Here is a 15,997-nt window from a genome sequence, read left to right on the forward strand (position 1 = left end):
ACTCTAGGTATGTGGGAAGCAGATGAGATGGACAGATCCCCAAATCTTCAAAGACAGATTTTCAGAACACTTTTTTGGATGAACCGCCATGAGAAGTCTGTCAAATCACCAGATGTAAGGTTGGAGGATTGTTTACTCGAAATGGTTCAGAGCCTGTCTACCCACTGCCTGCCCCGTGGCTTTGTCCCCACTCACACCCCTCACCTTCCACTGAGCACAGACCTGCTCCCAGAGCTCTGGCCTCCCTGTTCCGGCTGGATTGGAGCTTCCTGAGGAGATGCTGCCTTGGGGCGGATGTAGAGAGGGGCCAGGGCTTGCCTTTCACAGAGTGCTCCCTTTGCAGAGCGTAGCACAGCAGCTTAGGGGACGGTCACTAGAACAAGTCCCTAGCCCAATGGAAACTGTTCACTGAGCAAAGCAAGCCAGGTGCTCTGGAGGGCGTCAGCGGGTCAGTCTTCCTCTGGGGCTTGGCCCTGGTGCCCACATTACAGCTGACCCCAGCTGGTCACCACGAATGCAGCCCAGCCCTAGCACAAATGTCCAAAGTCCTCCCCTCACGGGCGAGGCTGTGCTCATCCAGTGTGGGTCAGGGAGCAGGTGGTTCCATAAGGACTTTTTAAAACACAAGTGCTCAGGACTAAAAATTTGAGGCTTCCTGGAAGGCCTTGGTTTCCTTCTAGAAACAGGATGTGAGGAAGGGTCCGTCCTCCCTGGCAGGGCGGGGCTCTTGCGTGGGAAAGTTCAGTATGGAGGAGGCGTGGTGTGCCGGCCGTGGGCTCAGGGCCAGCAGCGCGGGTGAGCGGACTCAGAGGCCGCCTGTCTCCGTGGTGCCTGGGTGTGAGCTGCTGGGGTGGCAGGTGGGGGAGTCTGTGACTGAGAGGGAAGGAGAGTGCAACCCCCGCCACCACTTCACACCCAGGTGCGGACGTGGGTCAGCCTGTGATTGTGGCGAGTGACTTGCATTGCAATTCACTGTGCCTGGCAAACAGGCACCTGATAGCAGGTACCAAGCTCTAGGCTGTTTTTTTTTTCTCAGCGCCCGGCGTGTATGTGTGTGTGTCTGTGTTTGTGTCTGTGGGTCTGTGTGTGTGTCTTTGTGTGGGTCTGTGTGTGTGTGGGTCTGTGTGTGTGTGGGTCTGTGTGTGTAAGTCTGTGTGTGCATGTGTCTGTGTGTGTGTATGGGTCTGTGTGTCTCTGTCTGTGTGGGTCTGTGTCTGTGTGGGTCTGTGTGTGTGTGAGTCTGTGTGTGCATGGGTCTGTGTGTGCGTGTGTCTGTCCATGTGTGTGTGGGTCTCTGTGTGGGTCTGTGTGTGTGTGTGTCTGTGTCTGTGTGGGTCTGTGTGTGTGTGAGTCTGTGTGTGCGTGTGTCTGTGTGTGTGTGGGTCTGTGTGTGCGTGGGTCTGTGTGTGTCTGTGTCTGTGTGGGTCTGTGTGTGCGTGAGTCTGTGTGTGTGTGGGTCTGTGTGGGGGGAGGGGTCTGTGTGTGTGTGTGTGTCTGTCCGTGTGTGTGTGGGTCTGTGTGTGTGTGTGTGTGTGTCTGTATCTGTGTGAGTCTGTGTCTGTGTGTGTGAGTCTGTATGTGCGTGGGTCTGTGTGTGTATGTGTCTGTCCGTGTATGTGTGGGTCTGTCTGTGTGGGGGGAGGGGTCTGTTTCTGTGTGTGTGTGTCTGTGTGTGTGTATCTGTGTGTGCGTGGGTCTGTGTGTGTGTGTGTCTGTCCGTGTATGTGTGGGTCTGTATGTGTGGGTCTGTGTGGGGGAAGGGGTCTGTGTGTGGGGGGGGAGGGGTCTGTTTCTGTGTGTGTGGGTCTGTGTGTGTCTGTGTCTATGTGTGTGAGTCTGTATGTGTGTGGGTCTGTGTGTGTGTGTGTCTGTCCGTGTATGTGTGGGTCTGTCTGTGTGTGTCTGTGTGGGGAGAGGGGTCTGTTTCTGTGTGTGTGTGTGTCTGTGTGTGTGTATCTGTGTGTCTGTCTGTGTGTGTCTTTCTGTGTGTGTGTATCTGTGTGTGTCTGTCTGTGTGTGGGGGTCTGTGTGTGTGTATCTGTGTGTGTGTGTCTGTGTGTGTCCCTGTCTGTGTGTGTGTGTCTGTGTCCTGTCCTGCCTCAGCCCAGGGTGACAGCATCCTCGGACAGTCAGCCCCATTTTTCCTGAGACGTGGGCTCTGTGTGTCAGTGTGTCTACGTGTGTCTGTGTGTGTGTGTCCTGTCCTGCCTTAGCCCAGGGTGACACCATCCTCGGACAGTCAGCCCCATTTTTCCCGAGACGTGGGCTCTGTGTGTGTCCGTGTCTGTGTGTGTCCGTGTCTGTGTGTGTCTGTGTGTGTGGGGGGGGTTCTGTGTGTCTGTGTGTGTCCGTGTCTGTGTGGGTCTCTGTATGTATGTGTCTGTGTCCTGTCCTGCCTTAGCCCAGGGTGACAGCATCCTCGGACAGTCAGCCCCGTTTTTCCCGAGACGTGGGCTCTGTGTGTCAGTGTGTCTACGTGTGTCTGTGTGTGTGTGTCCTGTCCTGCCTCAGCCCAGGGTGACACCATCCTCGGACAGTCAGCCCCACTGATCCCGAGATGTGGGCTCTGTGACCACCCCCTTCCTGTCCCAGCACTTCCCTCACCCCTGCCCTGCCTCGCTCCACCCGGTACCCCTGTGTTGCAGATGATCCCCAAACCCAGCGAGCCAGCCCGGCAGCCCGAGAGCCACCCCGAGGAGACGGAGGAGGAGCTGCGGGAGCACCAGGCGCTCCTGGAGGAGCCCTTCCTAGACCGGCTCCCGGGGCAGAAGGAGGCCCACGCGCTGGCCGGGGTGCAGGTGAAGCAGGAGCCCATCGAGAGTGACGACGAGGAGGTGGAGCCCCCACGGGAGGCGGAGCCCGGCCAGCGGCCGCCCACAGAGCAGGAGCTGCTCTTCAGACAGGTGCCCGCAGAGCAGGGGGGCGGGCAGCAGGGGGTGAGCAGGGCCCTAGAGCAAGTCCAAGGGTGTCGTCCACACCTGCCGGTCCCGGCCCCCAGCTTTCCTCACTGATACAGGAGGCAGACGTGATGTGAGCCCTGCTTTGCAGGCATCACCCCCAGAGACACTGACCCCCGTCCACTGTGTGTATTTATGCACCTGCTTCTCAGTTGGACAGGCCCCAGACTCCCTAACGATGGCTCCCCTTCAGAAAGGGAGGTTGACCTAATCATTGATCAAGAAGGTTTGCAGCATCTGGTCAGAAGCCAGGACCTTTGGGGCCAAGAAGACACGAGCGACCAGCCTGACAGATCCACAAAAGCAGCCTGGTCCGGACACCCAGAGCCAGTGAGGTTCCCTGGCACTGACACATAGTTAACAAACTCCTAAGAGACTGATGAATAAACCCAATGAACGATTCATTAACTTACAGCGAAGAGTAAAACGGTCGGGATGAGAAAACACTGGGACAGCCAGCTAGCAAGTCGAAACCCCGTGTTAGAGGCCTGAGTGCCCCCAGGGAGCGGTCTTGTTCCTGAGAAGCTAGACCAGGGCGTCCAAGGGGTGGACTCTAAGATCCAATGGTGTCCTTCATTGTGGAGCTCAGCACCTGGGGTGTGGGGCCCTGGCTCACCCAACCCTCCCCATGGGCCCAGTGCTGGCCGCCCAGGCAGACTCCTCCTCCCCCGACAGTCCGGGTGCCTCCTCCACTGCCCCTGGGACCAGGGTGGGAGGTGACACCCAGGCTCAGCTCAGTGCCTCGGTTTCCCGAGTAGGCCAGCCTCATCCCTGCGCCGGGGGCTTAGGTCAGGGCCTTGCCTGTTCAGAGGCGGCGGCCTCCTCTTATAACTGGGGTTCAGCATGCTCTTACTGCGCTGGTGTGAAACTGGGCGGCAGTTTTTTAGGGCTGGTGTCTTGCCAATGACAAGGTGGCCGGCATTCTCTTAGGGGTGTTATCCCTGTGCTCTGAGCCTGAGGCGGTGATCAGAGGCGCTGGGTCTCTGGTTCTCGGGAGAACCGCAAACAGAGCTCATTTCAGGGAAACGTGGTGGCACGCGTAGCAGTCTGCAGTGTCACCTTGAGACGGGCACCTGCTCCAGAGGCGTCAGGTGTCACGTCTGGAGAGGCCGCGGGAGGAGGCCCCTGCGGAGGGAGGCCCAAGGCGGGGGCGGCGGCCTGCTTCTCACCCACCTGCAGGGCGGGCTCCGAAGTAGGGTGTCCTGCCCTTCCCTCCTCCGCCGTGCGGGGAGGAGACCCCCTGGGTCCCCACAGAAGCAGCCGTGCTCCCGGCAGGGCCGGGCAGGCCCACCACCTCTCCCCGGGCTCCATCCGCCTCCCTGGGCAAAACCGGACCCGCCCTGAGTCCCTGCCTGCGCACCCCAGAATCCACCCCCCCAGCACCCTCTGGCTGGGTACTGCTGCCCCGCCCCCCAGGTGTCACCTCCTCAAGGAGCCCTCCACAGCCCCCGTCAGCTCTGAGCAGGCTTTTCTGCTGATGGTCTGTCTCCCCATGGGGATGTCCAGACTCATCAGCAGGGCCCTAGGCCGCCACCTTGCTGGCTGCCCTCCTGGCCCGGAGGGCAGGCTTCTCCCCAGCAGCCTGGCACGAGGCTCTGCACTGGGAGTCCGGGGGCAGTGGGGTGGAGGGTCTGGGAGAGAGGGGCCCCCAGGGGCGGGAGGCGCCGGGAAGCAACAGAGCGGCCCCTCTCCTCCGCCCCCAGCAAGCCCTCCTCCTGGAGCAGCAGCGGATCCACCAGCTAAGGAACTACCAGGCGTCCATGGAGGCCGCCGGCATCCCCGTGACCTTCGGCGGGCACCGGCCCCTGTCCCGGGCGCAGTCCTCCCCCGCGGCCGCCACCTTCCCCATGTCCGTGCAGGAGCCCCCAGCCAAGCCGAGGTTCACCACAGGTACCGTGGGGGGCCGGGAGAGGCGAGGGCCCTCGCTCGGGGGAGTCGTGGCTGCAGACATGAGGGAGGTGCCCCAGGGGGCCTGCGGGGCCAGAGGGCGAGGCTCCCTAGTCGTGCCCGGCCGCACACCCACCTGACCTTCTGCTCGAGGCTCAGCCCCAGGCTGGGGGCGCCAGACGGAGAGAGGTCACCGGGGGTCTGTCCTGGCCGAGAAGCCCGCCTCCTCGTCCCCAGAGAAGCGCCCATCCCTGGGCCTGCCCCCGCCAGGCAGCTTCCCCACCCTGGGTCGGTAGGGTCACCACCTTATCCTCCTTTGTCTGTCCTGTCCTTGGGCCGAGCCTCCGCCCAGGGCCCTGCCCGTGAGGCCCACACGACACCTGGAGCGTGCACGTGGAGTGGGCACAGGGCGCGGCCCGCCCGGACGCTCGCTGTCGGCTCCTGGACGGCCCACGGCACTGCTTCTGCCTGCGGTCTCGCCACATCCCCCACCCATGGCCTCCCAACCCTGCAGAAGTCCGCGGGCGGGACTCTCCCCTCCTGAAAGCGTTCCCAGTGAGTCAGGGCGGAGATCTGCAGCCGGGCGCAGCGTCCGCTGGGATTGAGGCGCTGGACTGGCTGTCCTGGCCCAGGGGCTCTGGGTCGGCCCCTACTGCCAGCCCCAACCCTGCCTGGGATGGAGGGCCCCTAGGACAGCACCTCACCCTGTCCTCTGCTAACACGTTGGGTGTTTCTTCCCAAGGACACTCAGGACAGGTTATCTAAATGCAGTTCCTTTGCACCCCACGCCATCAGATCTCACGGACACCCTTTTTCTTTGCACGCTGTAATGTGCAAATATGGCTACGTTCTCCTTGTCAGGTTTTGGAAGGAGGCTGATCAGAGAAGAGTTTCATGGTCAGTTTCCCAAAGTTAAATTCCTGCTTTGCAGTAAGAAAACCAGAAAACTGCAAGGTGTCCCAAGTAGTCAGCAGGTGACTCTTTAAGAGTGAATCCTTGGCATCAGCTGAGCTGGGCCCGTGCTTAGAAGGCACGGCTCGGACGACCCCAGGGCCCCAGTGGAGACACTCCCATGTCACATAGGCCCCTGGGTGCTCGGGGGTCCCCACAAGGGAGCCCGCGGGCCAACATGATGTCACCATGAGTGTCCTGGCCGGCAGGCCCCGCTCTGTTGCTGTTTCCGGGTTTCTCTTCACTATTCCTCTTTGAAAAACTTATAGAAACATGCATATTCCTTGTAAGAAAGCTCACACGATGGAAACGCTGAGAAGTTAGACCCCACCCCAGGGGAGCCGTTGTCAGAGTCAGGCCACGTGTCCAGGGCTGTGTCTGCGCATAGCCAGCCAGACAGGTAGACACAGACACGGTGTATTTTACGAAGCCAGGACCCTGCGGGGCCCGCGCTGCTGTGGGCCACTCTGGGCCTCTTCCCGCGTCCACACGCATCTCCCCAGCATCCTGGCCGCTTGCCGCTTGCTCTGCTGCCATTCCCCGTCTGCGAAAGGGGCTTCACCTTGAAGTTCCCGCCTCACACCCCGTGGGCAGCAGCACGAGACTGCGTCGCCGTGATGCCTTCCGGGGGGGCCCGTGTTCTGGTGCTGAGGGGCCTCTGGGCTGTCCACACACACGCGCACCTGCATTCCACGTGGACGGGCGTGTGCGTCTGTGTTTCCGTCAGTCTGCGCCTGTCCTGCTGCTCTGTTACTGGAAGGCAGAGCCGCACCCTCCCCCACCCTGCTGTCTAGGCTGATTTCAAATGCACTTGCATCCCTGTGTGTGTCCGCGTGTGTGTGCACGCAAGTGTGCTCCTCTCCAGCGGCTCTGCAAAGTTCCTCAGGCAGAAACCAAGCCTTCTGAGCCCCAAGAACCTCGGGCAAATGGATCTCGGTCCACAGGGGCAAACTACTCCGTAGACAGGGTCCCTGGCAGACCTGAGTTTGGGGCCAAAATCTCCCCGGCATCTGGGTCACCCCGGTCCCTGTGGTGTGAGAGCCCTGAGCCCTGGGGACAGGGCTGCCTTTTCGTTCTTCCTCCCTCGCCAGCTCTCCTGGGTGTCGAGGACTCTGAGTGTTGGGCGAGTACCCCAAGTAGGGGCTCAGCTCCCCTGGCAGTGGGACCAGCTGCCGGGGACCCCGAGGGCTCCTCTGACCGCAGCCACCCCTGCCATCTCCTCTGCAGGCCTCGTGTACGACACGCTGATGCTGAAGCACCAGTGCACCTGCGGAAACACCAACAGCCACCCGGAGCACGCCGGGCGCATCCAGAGCATCTGGTCACGGCTGCAGGAGACCGGCCTGCGAGGCAAATGTGAGGTGAGGCCAGCCCTGCGGGCGTCGCGAGCCAGGGTGTGTGTGTGACGACCTGGGGGGACGCAGGGCCCTTGCACAGGCAGACACGCAGGCCTGCCCTCTAGAGGAACCCGAGGGGCCCGCTCCCCTTCCTGGTCATCCTCTGGGAAGCCTGCCCCTCGCCAGGCTCCCTCTCATCACCCAGGACACACGGCCAGGCCATCCCAGCGCCTCTGTGCGGGATGGGATCTAGTGGCCCTGATGTGGGGGAAGACTGTTGTTTCTGTTGGCTCCTCATCGAAGGTTCTCTTCCTTGAGTTTTTGGGAAGGCTCCTCTCAGGCCTGCAGGATGGGGGCGGTGGGCAGACTGGTCAGTCGCCTGGAATGCCGTCCACACCTCTGCACTCCCGAGCATCGGGTCCTGGAGGACAGGTCTGCTGATGGACCCTGTGAGGTCCCTCCACCCTTCCGGTGCAGGAGTGTGGCCGCCGTAAGGGACTTGGGGTCCGGGGCGGGGGAGTCGGGGTAGAGAGGCGTCTGTGCACGAGCAGGGGGCTCCAGGCTGTGGGCACCATACCACTGTCATCTGTGGAGCAGGCAGGTGACACCACCTCCTGGGAGCCGTCCAGGATGACAGGGCCTGGCCTCCCAAGTGCCCACCCAGTGGGGACCTGCTGTGTCCCCCAAACCATGAACCCCTGAAAACCACAGATAGGGTGCCTGCTGGGGGGTTCTGCCCTGCAGGGTGACCCCGGAAAGCCTGAGCCTGCGGCTCGGCAGAACCGTTCATCCATCCTTCAGAGCACAGCGCCGCCTGGGGGGTGTGGTCAGAGCACCACTCCCCATTTGCCCCTCCTTCGGGACAGGGTGTTGAGGAGTTGACGTCAGCCCGTCTCTGGTAACCCCATGTTTTTGCCAGCTTATGCGAACCCACGAACTCTGGAGGAGAAAGCTGGGGTTTGGGCCCAGAATCTGGCCCGGAGTCCCTCTGGACAGAGGACAGGGACCCCGGGCGGCAGGGCTGGAGCGGCTGCACCTGCTTCCAGACGCAGTGAGGCCGCACCACTGGGGGGCAGCATCGGCCCGGCGGACGCGTCTCCTCCAGGGGACCCCCCGGCCAGCCGATCCTCCCAGGGGCTGCTCCGCTTCTGGGCCCTGAGCTGCTTCTACGCTCACAGGACTGTCCCCTCAGTCCAGTGGCTGCCAGGGTGGTTTCAAGGCAGGAGCTAGGAGATGGAGGCGAGGACAGCAGCGCTGAGGGCAGAACTAACGGTGAAGGGGTCCCCACACCCAGAAGAGGGGCCTGTGGGACAGGCTGAGCAGGGAACCCGAGGAGAGAGACACAGGCCGAGGGGGCCCAGGTTGAGAGACGCAGGCCGAGGGGACAGACCCGGGGAGGGAAACAGGCTGAAGGGACCCGGGGAGGGAGAAAGGCTGAGGGGACCTGGGGAGAGAGACGCAAGCCGAGGGGGGACCTGGGGAGAGAGACACAGGCTGAGGGGGTCACCAGGGAGACAGACACAGGCTGAGGGGAACCAGGGAGAGAGACGCAGGCCGAGGGGGACCCGGGGAGAGAGACAAAGGCTGAGGGGACCCGGGGAGAGAGACGCAGGATGAGGGGACCCGGGGAAAGAGACGTAGGCTGAGGGGACCTGCGGAGAGAGACACAGGCTGAGGGGACCCGGGGAGAGAGACACAGGCTGAGGGGGGACCCGGGGAGAGAGACACAGGCTGAGGGGGGAACCCGGGGAGAGAGACACAGGTTGAGGGGACCAGGAAGAGAGACGCAGGCCGAGGGGACCAGGGAGAGAGACGCAGGCCGAGGGGGACCCGGGGAGAGAGATGTAGGCTGAGGGGGGACCCGGGGAGATAGACGCAGGCCGAGGGGGGACCCGGGAAGAGAGACACAGGCTGAGGGGACCCGGTGAGAGAGACACAGGCCGGGGGGACCCGGGGAGAGCGACGCCGGCTGAGGGGACTTGGGGAAAGATACGGAGGCTGAGGGGGGGACCTGGAGAGAGAGAGACGCAGGCTGAGAGGGACACCCGGGGAGAGAGACACAGGCTGGTGGTACTGGGGAGAGAGACGCAGGCCGAGGGGGACCCGGGGAGAGAGACAAAGGCTGAGGGGACCCGGGGAGAGAGATGCAGGCTGAGGGGGGACCCGGGGAGAGAGACACAAGCTGAGGGGAACCAGGGAGAGAGACGCAGGCTGAGGGGGACCCGGGGAGAGAGACAAAGGCTGAGGGGACCCGGGGAGAGAGATGCAGGCCGAGGGGGACCCGGGGAGAGAGACAAAGGCTGAGGGGACCCGGGGAGAGAGATGCAGGCTGAGGGGAACCAGGGAGAGAGACGCAGGCCGAGGGGGACCCAGGGAGAGAGACAAAGGCTGAGGGGACCCGGGAAGAGAGACGCAGGATGAGGGGACCCGGGGAAAGAGACGTAGGCTGAGGTGACCTGCGGAGAGAAACACAGGCTGAGGGGACCCGGGGAGAGAGACACAGGCTGAGGGGGGACCCGGGAAGAGAGTCAAAGGCTGAGGGGGGACCCGGGAAGAGAGACAAAGGCTGAGGGGGGGACCCGGGGAGAGAGACACAGGCTGAGGCGGGGACCCAGGGAGAGAGACACAGGCTGAGGGAACCAGGGAGAGAGACGCAGGCCGGGGGGACCTGGGGAGAGAGACGCAGGCTGAGGGGGGACCTGGGGAGATAGACGCAGGCTGAGGGGGGACCCGGGGAGAGAGACACAGGCCAGGGGGACCCAGGGAGAGAGACGCAGGCTGAGGGGGGACCTGGGGAGAGAGACGCAGGCTGAGGGGGGACCCGGGGAGAGAGACACAGGCCGGGGGGACCCGGTGAGAGAGACACAGGCCGGGGGGACCCGGTGAGAGAGACACAGGCCGGGGGGACCCGGTGAGAGAGACACAGGCCGGGGGGACCCGGGGAAGGGGACACAGGCTGAAGGAGGGACCCGGGGAGAGATACGGAGGCTGAGGGGGGGACCTGGAGAGAGAGACGCAGGCTGAGAGGGGCACCCGGGGAGAGAGACACAGGCTGAGGGGGGAACCCGGGGAGAGACACACAGGCCGGTGGGACCGGGGAGAGAGACACAGGCTGAGGGGGAACCCGGGGAGAGAGACACATGCTAAGGGGACCCGGGGAAGGGACACAGGCTGAGGGGGGGACCTGGGGAGAGAGAAACAGGCTGAGGGGACCCAGGGAGAGAGATGCAGGTTGAGTAGGGGGACCCGGAGAGAGAGACGCAGACCAAGGGATGACCTGGGGAGAGAGACGCAGGCTGAGGGGACCCGGGGAGAGAGACTTAGGCTGAGGGGACCCGGGGAGAGATACGCAGGCCAAGGGGGGACCCGGGGAGAGAGATGCAGGCTGACGGGGCGACCCGGGCAAAGAGACGCCGGCTGAGGGGGTGACCCAGGGAGAGAGACGCAGGCTGACGGGGGGACCCGGGCAGAGAGACGCCGGCTGAGGGGGGGACCCGGGGAGAAAGACGCAGGCTGAGGGGACCCAGGGAGAGAGACATAGGCCGAGGGGACCCAGGGAGAGAGACGCAGGCTGAGTAGGGGGACCCGGGGAGACGATGCAGGCTGAGGGGACCTAGGGAGAGAGACACCGGCTGAGGGGGGTACCCGGGGAGAGAGACGCAGGCTGATGGGGGGACCCGGGCAGAGAGACGCAAGCTGAGGGGACCCGGGGAAGAGACACACGATGAGGAGATGGACCCCGGGTGGAGAGCTGCTTTCAGGGAGCGTTGTTTTTGGAGACCTGGCCAGTTCTCCACATACTTGGGATCGCTCACCGTTCACGGCATCTCCTGGTCCAGAGTTCATGGCTGTGGGCCTTGCCCCGAGGGAGGTAAAGTTCGGGGACCGCCTGTTCCATGACTTCCTGAGACCACCAAGCCTCCCAGCCAGCACCCCCACACCATGTGTGAGCTCCCCTCTTTGGGCCACTCGTTATGGAGGTCATGGTGTGGGTGGGTCAGCTTTCCTCCCACATTGTACCCCTTCACGCTGGAAGCCAAGCAGGAAAGTCTTGGCCACAGCCAACCAGTCTCGGGCTCCCTGCCCTTGGCCCCTCGTCAGCAGGCAGGCATCTCTCGGAGCCTGTCATACTGTTAGGAACGGTTCCAGGGCCCCCCTGGAGGTTCCCAGGGGAGCGCAACTCATAGCCCACCTCTGCACGGGGTGCATCTGGCCCAGAGAGCCCAAGGCCTCCCCCTGCACACCACAGTCCAGTCGGCTCCCCCTGCATTACTCTGACTCTCAGAAAGTGTAAGGTGTCGACCGGAATCTTGCCTCACAAACTAGCGTGCTTCTAAAAGATAAAGTAAAAGTAGCTCAACTCAAGAACAATGATGTTCGTGGTAATTTCTGGGGAACTTCTGAAAACAGCCAAAGATTTGAGGAATATCCAAAGTGAAGAAGCATGCAGACGGACATAGCTCGGGGTTTCAGGCTGGTTATGGGCTGCCTTCCCCTCCAGGAAGGCTCTTGATAACTGGAGAGCTGGGGTCTGGCCTCGTGAGAGCTGAGTGCAGCCCCACGTGTGAGGCAGCTCCCGTCTGTTTTAAGACAAGACCCTGGCAGTTGGAAAGCAGAATAACAAATTGATGCCAAATCATTGACATTACAGTGAAAGCTAAAGCAATGAAAGCTGAAATTATCTTTTTTTTAAAGTGTAAGCCCTCTAAAATATTTCCGAGATATTTTTCAAATATCATGTGGGGTGGTGTTTGCTTTTGATTTCGCAACAACCAAGTCACACTGTGCTCGTGGGCACGTGAAACCCCGTTCCGTCTCGGGTGCTGGTTTGCTGCTGCAGCTGACCACAGTGGCCTCCCGTCCCCTTCTGTCCCGCAGTGCATCCGCGGACGTAAGGCCACGCTGGAGGAGCTGCAGACGGTGCACTCAGAGACGCACGCCCTGCTCTACGGCACGAACCCCCTCAACAGGCAGAAACTGGACAGTAAGAAACTTCTAGGTATTTCAAGGCCTTCTTTACCTTTACCGCGAGGCTGCTCCCGGCCCGGCCCACGCCTGAGGCCCTGCCATCCTGCCCTCAGGGCCCTGGCTGGTGGCCAAGTGTCGCCCACCAGGCGGTGAGTGGGCAGTGGGGGCAGAGGCGGCCCTTCTCCGTGGTGCCAGGCCAGGCTCTCAGGTGAGGGTCTGAGGAGGAACCCACCCTCAGCATTCACGTGGGCGCTAGGCTTCTTACTTTGCATCGGGCGTGTTGGGGAGCAAGCAGACTGAGCACCAGTGGTTTTGCAGAATCTCGACTTGCTGAGTTGTGACAGGCGAGGCTGGTCAGGGCCCGCAGCCACCACCCGGCCACCCCTTTCTGGGCCTGGAGTCCACCTGGGGATGCTCGTCCAGGCTCCCAGGGTGACGGCGGTTGCCTGAGCCTTTCCTGGGGGCTGGGGCTTCATCTGGAGCAGGCAGTCCCCCAGATGAAATGGTGGGATCTGGGCCTGATGGAAAGAACTCCTTCCCCTTTGGGAGGTGGTCAGGGTCGCCATAAGGCAGGTGGGGCTGACAAACAGACGGAGTGCCGAGGCTCTCGGGCAGAGCCCCACATCAGAACACTTCTTGGACAATTCCCGCCCACTACCACCACCACCACCACTTCCCAGTCATTTTGAGCCAGGACAGTTGCCAACCCTAGGTTTCCCTGCCTGTCCCAGCCCTCTGGGGCGAGACGCCCCTTGGGGCGCTTCCGTGAGCCGAGGCAGGCAGAGAGGGTCCCGGAACCAGATTCTCGGGTCCCGCTGGGGTCGGGGGAGATGGGCCGTGTCCTGTTTGCTCTCATTTCCAGGGCAGACATGGAGAGGGCTGGCCCTGTGCCTGGCTCTCATTGCATGGGTACCCCCCTCCCCGGGGGCCCTGCAGTGCAGCCCCACCACCTCCCCATGCTCCCACGGGCCCCTTCACCCCCTCATGCACGCGGGGGAAACACCTTTCCTGCTGGGCACCTTGCAGGTGCTGAGCCCTTGGAAAGCACATAGCTGGAGGCGGGGTATAATAGGAAACATGCTTAGGTCTGGGCAGGGGACTGTGTGCAGTGACTGGGCTGTTAGGAGACGGGGAGGGGGCTAGAGGCATGGAGCTGGGCAGCACATGCCAGGAAGTGGGTCCGGAGCTGGCCCCAGGGACAGACATCCCCACCTCCGCCTGCTGTCAGCCGAGTGACAGGGACTGCAGAGACCCTGACCCCAAGGTGCAGGCAGGCAGGGCTCAGGGGACCAGGCCGCAGGGCCTGAGAGGTCTCCATCATGTCTCCTTGGCTGCCCTGTAGCCCCAGACAGACAGGCAGGGGGCCCCTGGGCTGGGACAGACTCAGTCCCAGAAGAGGTGAGGCCGCCGGCCCTCCCTCCCTCCGTCCTGGGCTCCCAGCATGCTGACCTTTACCCCCGGCAGAGATGGGGGACCTCCTTCAGGGTCCGTCTGCCCAGAGGGAGCTGACAGTGAGGCACCCCAACACATAGCACCCTGAGATCCATGACAGTGGTGTGGACGGTGCCTGAGCCCGCCGTGTCCCCGGACCTTCCACCAGCTTCACACCCTCACCCTCGGCCAAAGCAGAAGGTACCTGGGAATGTGCTCACCACTCGGAGGCCAGACTTCTGGGAGTTGCCACGGAAGCCACGACTGGCCTTAGGGTCCTTGGAGGGGAGGCACCAAGTCCACAGAACGAGAGCAAAGACAAGAGAACAGGAGAGAAGTAAAATCATTCCAGGGGAGTAATGTGAAACCTGGTCTCGGAAATCGAGTTCTGGGTTGGACGGGACAGGGAGTTGAGGAACGTGACCAGAGCTGGACACCAGGAAGCCGGAGAAGAGAAGAAAATCCGAGGAGCATCCTTAGTGCGTGGGCCCAGGAGCTTCCGGAGGATGTGGCGAGGAATGGCAAGCACTGGGGGGCCACACGGGGGTCCCAGGGCAGGAGGACCAGCCACCAACTGCAAGGACCCTGGAGGGAGCGCCCTGGAGTGTCTCAGAGCACAGGGACCAGACCCGAGCCCGCTGCCACCTCCCAAGAAGAGGACCAGGGCTGCTGGGAGCCAGGACGACGTTGGGCCGCAGCTGCAGGGCAAGGCCTGGCCAGCTCCGGGGAAGGTTCTTTCCAGTCTGAAGTCTCCAGCCAGCCAGGCTCGGGCACGTTGTCCAGACATGCCCCTTTCCCCCCGACTGGACTTGTGAGCTCTGGGTGCCAGCGTGGTGGGGGAGGGCCTCTGTCTGGTTCATGGCCGGTGCTGCCTCGTGGTGGGAGGGGTGGGGAGCTCTCTGTTTATGAAGAGCACTGACCCCATTCCTGAGGGCTCTGTCTTCATGGCTTTAAGCCGCTGCTGAAGGCCCCACCTCCCAGCATCACACTAGGGTCAAAGTTTGACTTGTGAATCTGGGGACACATACTCTGAAGCCGGACCAGTCGCAGAGGCCAGCCCTGGAGGATGGATGATACCCCGTTGGATTTTCCAAAGCTAGGCCACATGGTTTATGATACCACACAAGAAACAAGAAGGAGCCATCCGGGTTCACTTGGCCCAAAGCTGGGGAGGGCCCTGGTCCCCGTGGAGGGGCGCCCTGCTGTTCACTCTCCCTTGGCTGAGGCCCTGTGCAGTGCAGACTGGACACAGACTCTTCAGTGTGGACAACATCCTCCACTCGGCCCCCACAGCACATCTGTGTCCTCTGAGCTTGGGAAGGGGTGTTGGGGGTGTCCAGGCCCCACACCCAGAGTCATGGCGGGAGGGGAGGGCAGGGTCATCCAAGCTGGCCAGTCCCAGGAAGGGGAGGACAGGGGACACCAAGGAGCCCAGAGGCCAGCCTGTGGCACCAGAAGGGGGGTGGATATGGGCCGAAATGTTTAGAAATGAGATGGCACCAGCCGGGGGCCCAGAGGAGATGGACTGGCCTGCGGCTGGGGGGGGCTTGGTGGGAAGCAGCCCCCAAGGACAAGGATGGTGCATCTGGGGGACAAAGTCATTGACCACGGAGGGAGGCATGGAGCCGGCCAAGTGCAAGGTCTGTCGCCTGGCCCTGGATCCCCCGGGCAGCTCAGCTCCTTCCCGCGTGGAGCCCTGTTCCTGGAACGCTCTCCAGCACAGGTGGGGCTGCCTGTGGGTCCCATGACAGCACTGGGGCTGCACAGGCAGTCCCAGTAACCCCCACCTCTGTGGGACCTCAGGCCAGAGAGTGGTCGGACTACCTCTGAACATACCCCGCAGCTGCCCAGCCCACTCATGTCCTTTTCCGACCAGCACGGGTCTTCCCAGCTACCCTGACGCTCCACGTCCACCCTCTTGGTCAGCCCACCTCTTTTGCAAGCCCATCCACCAAGCATGTGACGCTCAAGGGACAGGAGACGAGGTGATGGGGGAATGGTCCCCATGCAGGGGTGCAGGTGGACTCAAGTCCCCCACCAGGAGGATGGATGAGGTTTTCAAACTGGTTCCAGAGTTTAAGGCAGGTGATCAAAAATGAGAGAGACGCCAGGACAGGGGTCACTGGGGAGTAGTAAGGGTGGGGTGGCGGTGAGCCGGGAGCTGTCACTTCCCGCCCGCCGAGCCAGGCCCGCCCCCGTGGGGGCTCCTCAGTGCATCCAGTAGCCGTCTCCCTGGAAGCCCCTCTGCTGCCGTGGTGTCTTTGTTGAAGTGTTCTTCCATTATCTCAGACCCCAGTCCCTGCCCTAGGCAGCTGTGTGAGCGTGTTTAGTGTTTCTTTTATGAGCCAAGGGTATCGTCACACACACGTTATGTGTGTGTTCCGTTTACATTAATGACGGTACAGCCCATTCTGTTTCCTCTTTCTCTACTGAGCTCCGTGCTGTGACGTGTGCTTGCGTGGCGGT

The 15,997-nt window shown here is 62.4% G+C and overlaps 1 protein-coding gene across 12 annotated transcripts in view; it reads left to right on the forward strand.

Moving 5' to 3' along the window:
* HDAC4 (histone deacetylase 4) overlaps positions 1–15,997 on the forward strand; it is a 288,194-nt gene that overhangs the window by 233,767 nt on the left and 38,430 nt on the right. For 10 of the 12 annotated variants that reach the window (XM_055401686.2, XM_088835054.1, XM_055401687.2 and 7 more), the window contains 4 exons: positions 2,646–2,903; positions 4,661–4,847; positions 7,023–7,156; positions 12,011–12,131. In XM_055401686.2, the coding sequence (XP_055257661.1) occupies positions 2,646–2,903; positions 4,661–4,847; positions 7,023–7,156; positions 12,011–12,131 (700 nt within the window). The remainder of the gene's footprint in view (positions 1–2,645; positions 2,904–4,660; positions 4,848–7,022; positions 7,157–12,010; positions 12,132–15,997) is intronic. The other 2 variants (XM_055401682.2, XM_055401684.2) reach the window with 1 other exon arrangement.

The sequence above is a fragment of the Moschus berezovskii genome, chromosome 4, assembly GCF_049115385.1.
Source record: "Moschus berezovskii isolate FMDL1 chromosome 4, NW_MosBer_1.0, whole genome shotgun sequence".
Lineage (NCBI taxonomy): Eukaryota > Metazoa > Chordata > Mammalia > Artiodactyla > Moschidae > Moschus > Moschus berezovskii.